The following is a 15,506-nucleotide window of genomic DNA, read 5'->3' as shown; positions in this document are numbered from 1 at the left end:
ATGGATAAAATTTGTCGTACAATTCACTATATCATTATCTTCATCATTAATCTACATTTCAAAACCAATTATAAAACCATTCATAACTACTCGCGACAATTCATCTTTATTAACAACATTTTGTAACAACTCAAAATGTACATTCAAAACCATTCACAGGAGAAAATATAAGTACGTTGATCTTGTTGAGAACTAGAGACAACATTTCCATTAGTACATGTTCTTGTATATTGACAAAACTGGTTGGTAGTTTTTCCTCTGCCAAGCGCAAGAGCTCTATACAATCCTGCCCAAGGGCTTGGGCGGGGGGTTTCTTCTTCACAAGAATTTAATGCAAGTTTAGGTGGTGGGGCCTCAACCCAGGACTCTGCAGCACATGAGCAATGTTCTACTCCCAAGCGATGGTGGTGTGTGTATTAGGGGGGGGGGTGATGTGGAAACAACCTTTTATGCAAAGTGCAAGCTTGTTGGAGGGTGAATCCGAAGGTCTCTAGAGTGTACACAAGGAAAAACCTTGAGGCATGAGCTAACCTTATCCATTGTACACTGCTCACTCTACAAGATACGCAGAGACGATAGCTCAAGAACTCTGGCTATGGCGGGCATCGCCTCCTCTGCCCCTTCCTCTCTTTCATCGGCTTCCACCCTCCGCCTATCGCCTCTCCCTGTAGCCCCTGTGAGTTCATCCTTTCTAGTCTCTTTGGCTTCGCTTTGCTTCATTTCTGTGCTTGGTCATCACACCAGAGCTCTCACCTTTTGTGGAAATGCGCATCGAATTATAGTTTTCTCCTCTCGTTGAACTTAAGAGGATGCTTGCTCGTTAAACCTTCAATGTGCAATGAAGTTGGTTGCGGTCGACGTGTGCTGTTTTCCCTTCTGTCGGTCAGATGTGCTGGACGAATTGTCACCAGTGCAATCTCAGCGAGATTGCTTTAGAAGAAATGATATCCCTTAGCCTGAAGGTGTGCTTTGGCCTCTTAAGTGAGATCACCGATCTTAGTGTACATTGCTCCTGACCTGGTGCCAATGTTTTTCTATAGCGTTCACAAACATAACGTTAACGAATATATTGACGGGACGGAGCTCACACATTTGCAACTTATCTTAATGGGACGATAAATCGCCGAATTAGGTTAGTGCTTATCTTCGAGTCAAATGTGCGAGGACCTGATCGGCTCCACGCGTAGCGAAGACGTCAAGAAATTTCTTGGCTTGTTAACCTTCTGACGAAGAAAAGAAGGGTCATTATGTAAATGATGCGTCTACAAGAGCATCCATTTATGTTGACAGTGAGACCTCTACGAGGTAGTTATTTGGGAAGTAAACGCTTAAATGCGATCAATGCTGAACGTCCTTCTGAATCTCTTTTTCAACCCGCACTCGCTGGTCGTTTTCTTCATCTGGAAATCATAGGTAGAAATGAAAACTTGATGCATCTTCTGATAGACCAGGAGTCAGCTTGTTACTTTCTTCAGGAAGTAGAAGCAGTGACACAGATGAACAATAGGGCTACTAAACTTAGGGCAATTTTCCAAAGACATGAAATCACACACACACACACACACACACAAACACACGTATGTATGTATGTTTCAGACACACACACACTTTTTTGTCATTAAATTACAAAGAACAGTCCCAAAGCAAGGGGCGGCCAGCTACAACTTTAGAAGATGTCATTATATGACAAGTAGGATAATCTAGATCCCGTGCATGTAGACAATCATCAAATGATTGTCACAGAGATGCTTGAAAGAACGGTTACTTATCCAGAGGGGTATCACCAAAGATCCAATGGTTGCGGTCCTTCCATAGGGTTCAAAGTGCCCAATAACCAACCCAATAGAAAAATAGATCATAGCCCTGCCTTACAGGATGAAAACCAAACAGCCAAAAATTCTTGCTGAAGAGAGCACTTGGGAAACGAGCCTAGAGACGTTGCTGTACAAGAAGCAATAAATCATGAGACTCTGGCAATGCCAAAACAGATGAGGCATAGACTTCCAATTGACAGGCATCGTCAACAAGTCGCAAGAGCAGTACGACGACGAGCTAAAATCTGTCCAAAGGGAAGAGCCCCAAGCAAAACCCTCTATAAGAAGAACTTTTACCAAAGAGGAAGTTTGGATGCCCAAATATGCTGCAATCTTTTTTGCCACCACCGAGAGGTGCGTCTCATAGACTAGATACGATTGGCGTGAAGCGAACCCAAGAGGGAGGCAACAAAACCTCACGGCAATGTATGGCAAACTCACAAATATGCCATGGTGATGTCAGCCAATGGCAATGCACAGCAAACATGATCATCTGATCGAAGAACCCAGTCTTTGAGGCGATCAAGGATCTCAAGATGAGGTAGTGTTTGAAAATCAATGGGCATCTGTGATAATAAGTACCATATAGGTCTATAATGCTGTCCCAAAGCATTTTGCCTGATGGTTGCAGGAAAAGAGATGACCATGCCAGCTGCATCAAGCACATCCACATGGCAGACATCTTTGGAAGAAAGAAAATGAGAGCGGCAAGGCTCTTGTAAAGACAAAGGAGGTGCGGATGCCTTTGACCAATGAAGGCTCTTAGCACGCAAAGAGCTACTTGCTAAAGTATCGCCATTTAATATGAGAGAGTATGTGCTTCCAATCAGCAAGCAAATGAGAAACAAAAGGGCAGAGTAAAGCATCCCTTTACTCTGCCTTCAATTTGACCTAAAAGGAAGTCCCATTGAGATGGCTGCCAGTGACCAAAAGCTGAAGAAGACAAGTGCATAATCAAATGTCTCATCATGAAAATCCATGGCTGATCACCTTGCATGAATTGCAGTAGTATATTCCCCTTGTGAGCTAGAATAGGCAAATGAATATCCTCCATGCATTTTAGGTGTACAAAAATGATCCATTGATAGTAGCATGAGAGCTTTCCTAAGAAATTTGCGACTTCCAGAATAGCTCCATGATAGCAGACATAAAACAAGAGATGTCTGACTTGGCAAACATCATCAAAGGCAAATAAAATTGGATATAGGCAACTAGAATTGATTGAACTATGCGATAGCAGACATGCAAAGGCCATGTTGCCAGTTTCCAATATTCCAATTTCTTGTTAAGAATGTTAAGCACCTAGTCCATTTGTTGACGGCGAGTGACCATCCATCTCAAAGGATAACCAAGATGCCGAATTAGTTGTTTGGGAAAAACAATGTATCCCGGACATAGTGAACGATGCTAAGCCTTTTCATGGAGAGGCAAAAGTTTAGATTTCCCCTCCGTTACATGTGCTCTCCTATTGGCTGTAGATGTGCATCAGGGTGATGCTCCAACAAAGGTAAAGTTGAACGAATGATTATTTTTCTATCACCTTAGTGGACGTGCAAATTCTTTAAATTTTCATCCAAGTGGTGATTAGCTGTTCAACTATATTGAAATATCTTATACTGGTGTAGAAGCCCCAACAACTAAAAATTTTCAAAACAACAAAAATCTGAATTTGTACGATTGGATATATTCTAGTCTTACAAAGGTGTATTTTTCTATCACCTAGGACATGCAAATTCTTTGAAATTTCTTCCATGTGGTGATCAGCTGTTCAACTATATCGAAATATGTGTGAGAAGTGCAGTGGAAATGAACGGAGAAGAGAGAGAGAGCACGCCTCACACACACACCAAACTGAGAAGGAGAGAAAGGAGAGAGGCACAAGAGCATTGCAAGTGATCTCTGGAGTAAACCCCGCTACAATTGGGGGAAAACCTCTGAACAAACAGGCTGCTCAAGAGCTCAACCGGACAGCTCAACAACCACGACAAACTGAGGCACATAGACTGGATGAACTGCTGCACAGCTATGGCCTAAGACTGCTCACCAAGGCACACTGGGCTGCTCCACAAGGCAGTGGGCTGCAGTGCTATGCTCCTCCTCCAGATGGTACTCAACTAGTGGAATAGGGGCCTATACATAGGCAGCCCCCCCTGCCTAGTCGGCTATGCAACATGAGGGCCGACCCCTAGCCTAGGTGGGCCGACCACCACTGGGGCTGCACATGGCCCCATAAAAAGGGTACCCCCCAAAAAAAAATAAAATAAAAATAAAATAGGGGCTGTATCCAGCCAAGGTGGCCGACCTGCAGGTCAGCCCACCCTCTGCTCTCCAGCCCCCACCTGGGGTGCCTATAAGGGCACATCCATGGCAGCCCCTCAGGGCAGATCTGGCCACACTCCTCCACACCCCTCCTGGGAACCTCCATGTCCACCGTGGCATTGCATGGGCCTGCAAGAGGCACTGGAAAGCAAGACCAACGTACTCTCACAGGGGTGGTCACACTTGAATTTTCGTCCAGGTAGTGATCTACGGTTCAACTATATTGAAATATCTTACGCAGGTGTAGAAGCCGCAATAGCTAAAAATGTTCAAAACAACTAGTCTTACAAAGGTACATCTTAATAACCAAAGCTTTGTGAAAAGCTACAAACTTTTCTCTGGAGAGGGCCTTGCTGAAAAGACGTGCAGGACAGTAGATCAGAATGATCTCTTCTGCATATAACCTCTATTTGACATAATGATGATGGATCTCAATGTGTTTCATTTGATGCATGAAACATAGGACTCCATGCCACCGCAATGGCACTCTGTCTGTCTGTGAGTATAGGAGGTGCAAATCACCACGAAGATCTGCCTTCAATCTCTTTAGCCATACACATTCGACTGTAGTTGTGAAAGTTGCCTTGTATTGAGCTTCGCAAGATGAGGTTGTCATAGTGGATTGTTTCGTGCTCAACCATGAAATGCATGAATTGCCAATAAAGAAGCAGGTTTTAATGGTGGAATGTCTAGTCACTAGTGTCATAATCACCAGCCCAATCTGAATCACTGAAAGCATGCAAGTCAGAGTCATCTCCCCTGGCATAGAAAAGTACCCTGCAAATCTCTGAAAAACACTTTACAACACACCAATGCTGTGTCTTTGGGCTGTGCATATACCTGCTTTTTTGGACACTGGATAGAATGTCTTGACAGGTATTGCAGAGATAAATAACGGCTTGACTGCATACAACTGTCAACAGCATCAAAAGGTTCACCTGCATCATGCATGGACAGTCTTAACCCTGGCTGCTCATCAATACTCATTGCCTTGAGGATCCTCAAAACTGCTTGATTCTTCTATATCAGACAGTGAACTCATCCAAGTTGTAAAGTTTGCTCCATTTGTCCCTCTTGAACCAGCCCTTGTTCTACTGGAGAGAGCGGCTGAAAGTCTGCTATCTTGCAGAGTTTGTAATAGCCATCTAGGGACTGTTCTAACTTCTTGTGAAGCAGTCCTCTCTTCTTTGACAATGTCCTGCACGTTTTCATGCTGATAGGCTGATCCTAGACCTGATATGGAGCATCCAAAAGCTGGTGTGCATCAAGCTGGTGTGCATCAGCATGTGCAGGCTGAATATTCTGATTTTCTACTGGCTGATCTGAACGTCTTCAATTGTCAGTGGTATCCACCCTTCAAACACATCCTGAGTGCCTGTATGCAGCTGTCTATCAAACTCAGTCATGGACTGATCTGAGTTTTCTGCAAATCCCCATCTCTACTGAAAAAAATCCTTCCTGTCTGACGTTTATAGAGATGTTAAGCCTTGCTCTCACTGTTGTAGCCTACCAAAATGCATTATACTGCCTTATCATCTAGCTTGCTTCTCAGTTGACTAGGCATATGGGCATAGGCTACACAGCCAAACACCGTGAGGTAGTTCAGCTTGAGTTTTCTATTGTACCAAGCCTCAAATGGTGTAATAGTTTTCAAGGCCTTGGGGGGGCATCTGTTTAAAAATGTGCTGCACACATTATTGCCTCCAACCGAAACTTGTGTGGCAGTCTTTTCCTTTAAGCATGCAACTGGCCATTTTTCATCAGAGACGTGTTCTTTCTCTCAGCAACATCATTTTGTTGAGGTGTATAAGGGGCTGTACACAGATGCATACTCCCTCTGTCCTTCAAGAATTCTTTGAAGGCATCTGACATGTATTCCCTCCCACTGTCTGTTCTCAAAGTCTGCACTTTACATCCAGACTCGTTCTAACCACAGCTACAAATTGCTTGAAGCACGGAAAGACATCAGATGTTTGTTTCAAGGGATACACCCATGAAAATATGGAAAAATCACCTATGAAAATTTGGAAAAATCATCTATGAAGTGAACAAAATAGAGATGCTGTCCCAAAGATGGTGTCCTCATGGGACCACACACCATTGTGTATAATCTGCATTTTTCCCTCAGCTCTAACAGATCCGTCTCTAGAAAATGTTGGAAAATAGAGGATAGAATCACTCACACCTCACTTCCTCTCTAGCTCATACAACACTCAGAAAACTGAAAGAGAGATAGGACAAAACTCAGATATATTCCTCCACAATCGTGGGCAACAAAAGCTCAAGAGAGAGCGTGTACAAACAGCCCGAGTGCTGTCAATGATGCTGAGCCTCTTCCTCTCCCTGTGCGCTTGCCTGTGTGCAAGGCTGTAAGTGCAGGTGATGAGGAATGAGGGGGGGAAGGGGGGGCTAGGCCCCCTCATTTTGGCCGACGAGGGAGTCGGCTCCCTGCCCAAGGCACCGATCTGCCAGCCCACCAACCGACCTGATTGGTCGGCCTTTGCTGGCTGGTCAGGCCGGCTTAGGCCAGCCCTATATAAGGGCCCATAAGCCCTGCTTATGGGCTGCTGTTGCAGCTGCCAACTCTGCCCTTGTGCAGGTCTAGGAGCACCTAGGATATTGCGCCATCTTCATGCTGCTGCGCGGGTTGCCAGACAGGTAGGTCTTCTTTTCATCTCCCCTACCCCCTATGGTCTCCTGCCCCCTTGTCTCCTCAAATTGGGGGCTCACAGGTGGGGCAGTGACCTTCTAACACCCCCTCTCAATGTCACAATTGTGGGCTGATCCCCATGCGTCGAATGAGGTGCTCCAACTGCTCACACGGGGTTGTTGGCGATTGCTATGCAACTTTGGTTGTCGCACATAACTGTAGTCGCATCTTCTTGGGCCACATTCATGTCCTCCAAGATCCACCTCAGCCACAATGCTTCACTGCCGCTGTATGCTTCACATGCCGTTGTACAAGCAGCCTTGTACTTCGTCTTTGTAGATGAAAGGGCAACAGCCATGACACGACTCCTGATGAGAGTAAGAAACAATATCTAGAGGTCGATCTCCGGGTATCAATGTCACCTACCCAATCACTATCACAGAAACCTCCCAACTTGATGCCTTTGGTATAAGTGATGCCGTAGGTGCAGGTACCCTTCAAGTGATGGGATATCTCAAGGTGTATGCCCCAGGTACACCTTGGTTTCTATGTGTGTGTGCTAGAGGCACAGTTAGGTGCCCATAAGCACTGTTAGGTGGTGGTAGAAGCCACATAAGATGATTGAGAGAATCTAGGAGCAGATTGAGGAGATGATTGTGGAGCTCAGAGGTCATTAGTGATATCAGTGATCATGTAAGAGGTGCCTACTTAAGGACCTCACCTTTCTTCATTCTATAAGCAAGAATACTCAGTTTGTGTTCACCCCATGCTTTCCTTTCAGTTCACCAACATGGTATCAGAGCCCTTTGATCCTCCTTGAGCCCATTTGTGCCACATCATCTTCTTCTTCTCCATCTTCTTCTTCTTCATCTTCACCATTTCTTCCTATGGGCGAACTTCCACTTGCAAGCAATTGAAGAAAGGTTGTTGCTGCTGGTCGCCATTCCACGAAAATCGTCAAAACTGTCTTCTGCATTTTCTCTGTGTCTGCTCCACCTTTCTCTAATTCCTTTCAAGGGAAGCTTCTCCATACCTTGGGCTATCTTGTGTTGAAATCTGAGCAGCAATGGTTGCATATTCAAGGAGAACAGAGCCAAAAACCAGTCGATTTTGACGATGCTCCAGCCAGCAATATCGCGCGCCATTTCGCCCAACCTCTGTGCTGGGTCTTCTCTGGTATATGAGCTTTCTTTTGCTCCAGAAAGCCCTATTTTCTTTGCTCTGAAGAAGGAGATACAAGCCCTCCAAGTTCAGGCCTCTGTTTTGGACAGTTTTGACAAGGTTGAGTTTGATGCTACATTAGATGCTACTTTAGCAATTCTGAGGTTTTAAAGTATTGAAAAGCATCAGTACAACTGTGGCTACAACTTTCTTTTAAGTTGCTATACGTGGATTTGCTTGGAATACTTTTATTTAACCACCTCTATGAAGTATGCAAGTGAAAACATCAGCTGTTCAACTACATCGTTTTATCTTATGCGGGTGCAAAAGCCCCAACAGCTAATCTTATGCTTTGTAGATTTTTGATCTTTAGAACAACAAAAAATTCTAAATTTGTATGATTGGACTTATTCTAGTCTTACAAAGGTATATTTTTCTATCACCTTAGCGGACATGCAAATTCTTTGAATTTTCGTCCAAGTGGTGATCAGCTGTTCAACTACATCGTTTTATCTTATGCGGGTGCAAAAGCCCCAACAGCTAATCTTATGCTTTGTAGATTTTTGATCTTTAGAACAACAAAAAATTCTAAATTTGTATGATTGGACTTATTCTAGTCTTACAAAGGTATATTTTTCTATCACCTTAGCGGACATGCAAATTCTTTGAATTTTCGTCCAAGTGGTGATCAGCTGTTCAACTACATCGTTTTATCTTATGCGGGTGCAAAAGCCCCAACAGCTAATCTTATGCTTTGTAGATTTTTGATCTTTAGAACAACAAAAAATTCTAAATTTGTATGATTGGACTTATTCTAGTCTTACAAAGGCATATTTTTCTATCACCTTAGCGGACATGCAAATTCTTTGAATTTTCGTCCAAGTGGTGATCAGCTGTTCAACTACATCGTTTTATCTTATGCGGGTGCAAAAGCCCCAACAGCTAATCTTATGCTTTGTAGATTTTTGATCTTTAGAACAACAAAAAATTCTAAATTTGTATGATTGGACTTATTCTAGTCTTACAAAGGTATATTTTTCTATCACCTTAGCGGACATGCAAATTCTTTGAATTTTCGTCCAAGTGGTGATCAACTGTTCAACTACATCGTTTTATCTTATGCGGGTGCAAAAGCCCCAACAGCTAATCTTATGCTTTGTAGATTTTTGATGAACAACAAAAAATTCTAAATTTGTATGATTGGACTTATTCTAGTCTTACAAAGGTATATATGTTTTGTAGTATGAAATTTGGTCGCAAGCCTTTGCTATTCTAAATGCTTGTATTTTGAAGCTCTTTCTAGCCCTGTAAGAGAGTAGACACTGCCCATTCTGGGTTAGACCCTCTCATGGCTACCATCTTGAATATGGATAAGTTCAATGGTAAAGGCTTTCACACATGGCAGATGAAGGTTAAGTTTGCATTGATGAGGGAAAACCTCTGGGGGCTTATCAAATCGGCTTCAACTTCTTCTTCAACAGCCTCTAATGCTGGAGAATCCTCAGCTCCGACACACCCGGCAAGAGATCGTGCTAGAGAGGAGAAGGCCTATGGCATCATTGCTCTTGCCTTAGGATATGACTATATTCATCACATCTCTGACTTAGAGTCTCCTTCGGAAGCTTGGCAGAATCTTGACATTATTTTTGGTGCTAGCTCTCACATCTCAAAATTGTCACTTAAGATTGCTTTCTTTGAATTGAAGATGGTTAGTGGCACTCCTCTGGCTGCCCATGTCAATCTTATGTGGAGTCTCATGACTCAACTTGCTTCTATCAACTCTCCAATCACTACAGATGATGCAATGGCAGTGTTGCTCAAGAGTATGCTTGAAGATTATGATCATGTTGTTCCTACTTTGAAAAATCTTCCTAATCCTAATCTTGAAGGTCTTATTTCTGCTCTTCAAGAAGAAGAAAGGCACATGGAACTCCGAAGAGGCAATGACACAGCCTATGCCATAAAAATCTAGAAGGGCAAGTTTTCACCTTGCAAACATTGTGGGAAGACTAATCACCTCTCAAAAGATTGCTTCAAGATCAATCCATGCAAACACTGTGGCAAAAACAATCACCATGAAAAGTTTTGTAGAGCAAAAAAGGAAGCAACTACAAAGTCAGAAACTGCCAATCTACTTTGAGTTGATGTGCCTCCACAAGATGAGGCATCCTATGAAGATTATGCTTTTTGAATCATCTCCATATATGCTCCAGATCTCTCTTTTTTATGTTGAGTCAAGGTACTCAGCTTGGATAGTCCTCCAAAATGAATGAAATAAACTATTGTGTTTTGTAAACACCTCTGGTCACCATATGATGTAGGCCATGTGTATGTGTTTTGCTCCATGGTACCTCCTGCAGACATTGTGTGCATGTACACGCAGGGGAGATAAACATTGGAAGGTCTTATGTATCTCTTTGTTTACTTTACACCCTTGGGAACCCCTTGCTAGCATGAGAACCTAGCCATAGATTTATCCTTGACCACCATGAGATGGCATGAGAAACTATGAGACTAGACGTGTCCTTGACATAGCCTGAGGCATTCCCTTGAGGGGGGGTATGATGGGATATCTCAAGGCGTATGCCCCAGGCACACCTTGGTTTCTATGTGTGTGTGTGCTAGATACACAGGTAGGTGCCCATAAGCACTGTTAGGTGGTGGTAGAAGCCACATAGGATGATTGAGAGAATCTAGGAGTAGATTGAGGAGATGATTGTGGAGCTCAGAAGTCATCAGTGATGTCAGTGATCATGTAAGAGGTGCCTACTTAAGGACCTCACCTTTCTTCATTCTATAAGCAAGAATTCTCAGTTTGTGTTCACTCCATGCTTTCCTTTAGTTCACCAACATCAAGTACCTTAGCACTCTCATACCTGCGTCCCAATGAGCCTTCTTGGGTGTGGGGGAGAACTGCCAGAGCAATCCGACTGCAAAGGAAATATGTGGTTGAGTATTGGTGAGGTAAAGCAAACTCCCTACCAAGCGTCGATATAGTGATGAATCAACTGGCTGAGATGGATCATGCACACTTAGCTTCAGACCACCAGTTTCCATGGGAGTCACTGCAGCTTTGCAATTTTCCATCTCAAAGTGTTTGAGCAGTTCCCTGCAATACTTCTCTTGTAAAGATATTGCTCTTTCCCTGTTTCACCTCAATCCCAAGAAAGTAGTGAAGTATGCCTAAGTCAGTCATCTCGAACTCTTCCATAAGAAGTCTCTTGACCTTGAGTAATCTTAAGAGAGAATGCCGCGAACCTGTGAATGAATTTGTCGACATTGGGCCGCAGATGTCGGCGTGAACCAACTTAAGCGGCTTCTTGGCCCGTGATGAGGCCTCCTGTGGGAACTTGTCCCTGTGTTGCTTGCCTTCCACGCAAGCCTTGCAGACATGATCATTGCCTGCAATCGGTGGAAGTCCATACACCATCTTTGTCTTTAGCATCTCGGAGAGTGCCATAGTTGACGTGACCGAACCGCTCGTGCCATAATCTGGATCTTCCATGGGTCCCATGCACCACCAGAGTGTTGAGCCGATATAGCCCATGCTCCTCGACACCTTGAGCCACCACTTGTCCGTTTGCCTCGGATGTGACAGTGACCTTGCTGTTGTCGAATAATACCGACATATTGTGCTTGTCCATTTGACTGACAGACAATAGGTTCTTGCACAAATTCAGTACATACAGTACACCGGAAATCAACTCCTCGTTTCCTGCAGTCGTAATGAACGGAATACTACCGACACCCTTGAGAGGGCATGACCGGTTATCCCCAACAGTGACCTTGGAATCGGGATGCGTACCTTCCACGGTTTTGAACCATTCCTTCTTGTTGGACATGTGCTTTGAAGCTCCACTGTCCACATACCAACCTTATTTTCCCTCATTGACTGCATAAGCAGAGCAGTACTCAGTGATGATGAAGAGAGCGCCAATTGTGACATTTGCTGATTCGGTCTTTGGCTCCTCTTTGGACTTGGACTCCTTTTTGAGGTCAACCTTCTTCTTGCGGCACTCTTTAGCGGAATGACCAAGCTTCTCGCAGTAGAAGCACTTCATCTGCCTCTTTTTCTCTGCATCCTCTGTCTTGTTTTTGTTCTTGGAGTCTTTGAACTTACCCTTGCCGGGCTTGTCCCTCGCCATGAGAGCCTTCTCGTCCGATTGCGTAAACAGCTTTTCCAACACTTAGAAAACTGAAAGAGAGATAGGACAAAACTCAGATATATTCCTTCACAATCGTGGGCAACAAAAGCTCAAGAGAGAGCGTGTACAAACAGCCCGAGTGCTGTCAATGATGCTGAGCCTCTTCCTCTCCCTGTGCGCTTGCCTGTGTGCAAGGCTGTAAGTGCAAGTGATGAGGAATGAGGGGGGGAAGGGGGGATTTTTATAGGAGGGGCTAGGCCCCCTCATTTTGGCTGACCAGGGAGTCGGCTCCTTGCCCAAGGCACCGACCTGCCAGCCCACCAACCGACCTGATTGGTCGGCCTTTGCTGGCTGGTCAGGCCGGCTTAGGCCAGCCCTATATAAGGGCCCATAAGCCCTGCTTATGGGCTGCTGTTGCAGCTGCCAACTCTGCCCGTGCGCAGGTCTAGGAGCCATCTGCATGCTGCTGCGCCATCTTCATGCTGCTGCACGGGTTGCCGGACAGGTAGGTCTTCTTCTCTTTTCATCTCCCCTACCCCCTATGGTCTCCTGCCCCCTTGTCCCCTCAAATCGGGCGCTCACAGGTGGGGCAGCGACCTTCTAACAGAAAAGGCATGGCTATGGATTTTTTTGAATATGCACCCTTCACAGACATGTACACTGAATGCCATCCTAATAGCCTTGGCCACTCTTGATATAGAAGAGCATGTCTAGGCTATGCGTGATGGAGTTTATGGTTCTCAACCTTATGAGTGACTATCATGAGATTGAAACTGCACTATGTAGTGTTTTTAGAGGATGAGTTTGGGAATGTTGGTGGATTCATCTAGGTATAGGCTAAATATAACCGACTGGTCCCTTGCTATTGTTCTAAGTCCTGTAGCCCCATATTAGCCTGCTTACTTAATCTCGGGGCCCCCTAAGGGCTAGATTAAGTCCACTAATCCGAGGATTAGCAACCAGGTAGTGGAACTCTTCTTTCTTCTCAAAGAAGTTGGATGTAGAGAAGGAAGCATTGAAGGCATAACGTATTTGCAACCACTATGGCCAGAAAGTTATTACAGGAGGAAGTGCCCTCCGAGATCACAAGGAAAGGATACTGGTTCCTCGGATGCAGCTAACACTGTAGCCTTTGTACATTTGCAGATTTTGGAGCCATGGACTTCTTCCATAGGAGGGTGGGGGGGGGAAGGGGGGGGCGGAAACCCTAAAGGTTGGTGATTACAGGGAGTGGATCCTTGATAGTGGTGCCTCTTGGCACATGTCTCCATCCCGGCAGGGTTCCAAGGCTTCAAGACCAAGGCAATTGATGTGTACATCGGTACAATTTCACAATCAGAGTTTGTGGAGAGGGCTCCTGTATGTACAGTAGGAGTGAGGGCTTGCTAGGTTATTGCACAGGTGCCAGGTTAGCTTGAGGTGGCGTTGGAGAACCATGTCAGGCCACTCAACCTGGTTGGGTTACACCGAGCCGATTGGTCAGGTAAACCTGACCAGACGTGACCCACTTGGGTCCGGTTAGGCCAACTGCAAGGGTGGTCAGCCCTATATATAGGGCCCCCTTGTCCCTCTTTATTTCATCTTGTAATTGAGGTCTTCTCGGCAGTTCCATGTGACCTTTTCCGTGATATTTGGGTGTCCATCGTCTCTTTCTCTATTTCATTTTTCCTATTGTTCGAGTTTGCTTGTTGTGCTCTCAATTTGCTTTTTGCATTTCACTGCACTTTCACAGAATTGTCTGACTTCTGACAACCTTTTAGATCTGTCCACGAAGTCTTCTCCAAGAGACGAGCTGGAGCACCTCATACGACGCATGGGTATAGAACCAGAGTAAGTCGTTGAGAGGGTGTCATTGACCCACCTACCCCTGGAAGAAGAGGAGGGTTCAGTGGACCTGGTTAGGGCGGAGAGTTTCCTGGAGGATGCACCTGCTGTGGGGCCTGCTGTACGGGTTGCTGTTTTACCTGCTGTAACAGTGTGTAGGACAGCTACCAACAGGCAGCAGTTTTTGCAGAAGTGTCAGGCCTACATTAGGCTTGGCAGGGACTGGTAGAGGTCAACAGACTTGGAGTCAGGTCAATGTATACTGATCCAGGTCCGCTTGGATTTGGTCGGCTGATTGTAAAGACCAGGTCAGACTGGTCAGGAGGGTTGCCTGCATATAGAAGGGCACATATGTGGCTCAGTTCACATTCCATGAATACTTTAACTAAAGGCATGCAGGAGCAGAACAGAGACAGCATACTTTGCACTCACACCTCAGATTTGCACAGCCTCTTCTCTGGCTGCCTTTTGCCCAGCAGTTTGCTGGATGTTTGTATCTCCTTCCTGGAGCGGTTTTTCACTTTTGTGGTTGGTATGAATCTGAGTACTGTTTATATTATTTGTACTGCTCTATATCTGTTCTTTTACAGTTTGTGGGTTCAGAAATCAGTGTGCCTTTGGAAGCGTTTGGAGGGACTCATTTAGATCTATGGGCTGCATTGGAGGTTGAAGCATTAGCCTCTGTTCTAATATGCAAGATCTGCAGACTATTCTTGCCTTGGACAATAGGGAAGTTCAGGTTGTCGTTGTTTTGGAGCACAATGCAGATGCAGCTATCTCTGTTTGTCATTACTATTATGAGCCATCCACATAATGGCGGATCTTTTGCATTTAATCTCTGTGGGAAGGTGAAGTCCCACCAGGCAGGTTGTTGCATTTTGGGACGGTTTTTGCATGTAGTAGTTTGGATTTGAAAGGCCTGCGGCTTTACTTAGCACTTCATCCAGTAGTGAGGGTGTCCTTGCATAGAGCAGAATTATTGTTCCCTATGTCTCCATAGGGCATGACATCCACCCAATGTTGCTACCCAACCTCTACTAAGATTCGGCTTAACAGGAGCAACAACAGAAGTGAGAGCTAAAATGGAATATAATTCAACCATGGATTGCAGTATCAGATGCACCTGTAGGTATTGGACCGAAACAGTTACCAAATGTACCTATCATTGCCAGTGTAACTAGAGGTAATGCCATTGAAGAAGTGTTCAATGATTATCAACACATTTTTAGGTTAATGATTTCCACTAGGAATTCAATGGCATTTTCAAAGGAAACGAACTATGTTTTTAACTTGGTGATTCCGGTCAAGCTGGACACAACAAAGTGACTCATTGCCTATTGTCTCAAGCATAGTGTCAGCTTTCTTTCCTTCGAGAGAAAATGTTTGCCATGGCAGTGTCTTTTTTCCCATCTATGGAGAAGTGAAAGAAAAGCATCATGTTGGTTGTTGAACGTTTATCTATTGAAATCTCCTTTAGTCCTGTAATGGCACCATGGATGTGAATGGGGATGCCAAGGGTGGAGTTTATGCCATCAAGGAGTGAAGTGTGGTCTTGAGGTTTTGTGAGTGGCTGTCTTGTTGAAAGTCAAGCTT

General features: G+C 44.6%; 1 protein-coding gene across 1 annotated transcript in view; it reads left to right on the top strand.

Moving 5' to 3' along the window:
* The first annotated feature begins 449 nt into the window (after nucleotides 1–449).
* The window catches only part of RPL9 (ribosomal protein L9), a 36,859-nt gene continuing 21,802 nt past the window's right edge, over nucleotides 450–15,506 (top strand). Inside the window, exon 1 of the mRNA XM_087392593.1 lies at nucleotides 450–676. Within this exon, the coding sequence (XP_087248719.1) occupies nucleotides 596–676 (81 nt within the window). The 5' untranslated portion in view covers nucleotides 450–595. The remainder of the gene's footprint in view (nucleotides 677–15,506) is intronic.

The sequence above is a fragment of the Dipteris shenzhenensis genome, chromosome 21 (assembly GCF_047967505.1).
Source record: "Dipteris shenzhenensis isolate YYH24624 ecotype China chromosome 21, Dip_SZ_1.0, whole genome shotgun sequence".
Classification (NCBI taxonomy): domain Eukaryota; kingdom Viridiplantae; phylum Streptophyta; class Polypodiopsida; order Gleicheniales; family Dipteridaceae; genus Dipteris; species Dipteris shenzhenensis.
Note: the sequence above shows the minus strand (reverse complement) of the source record. Positions and strands in the feature narration are given on the sequence as shown.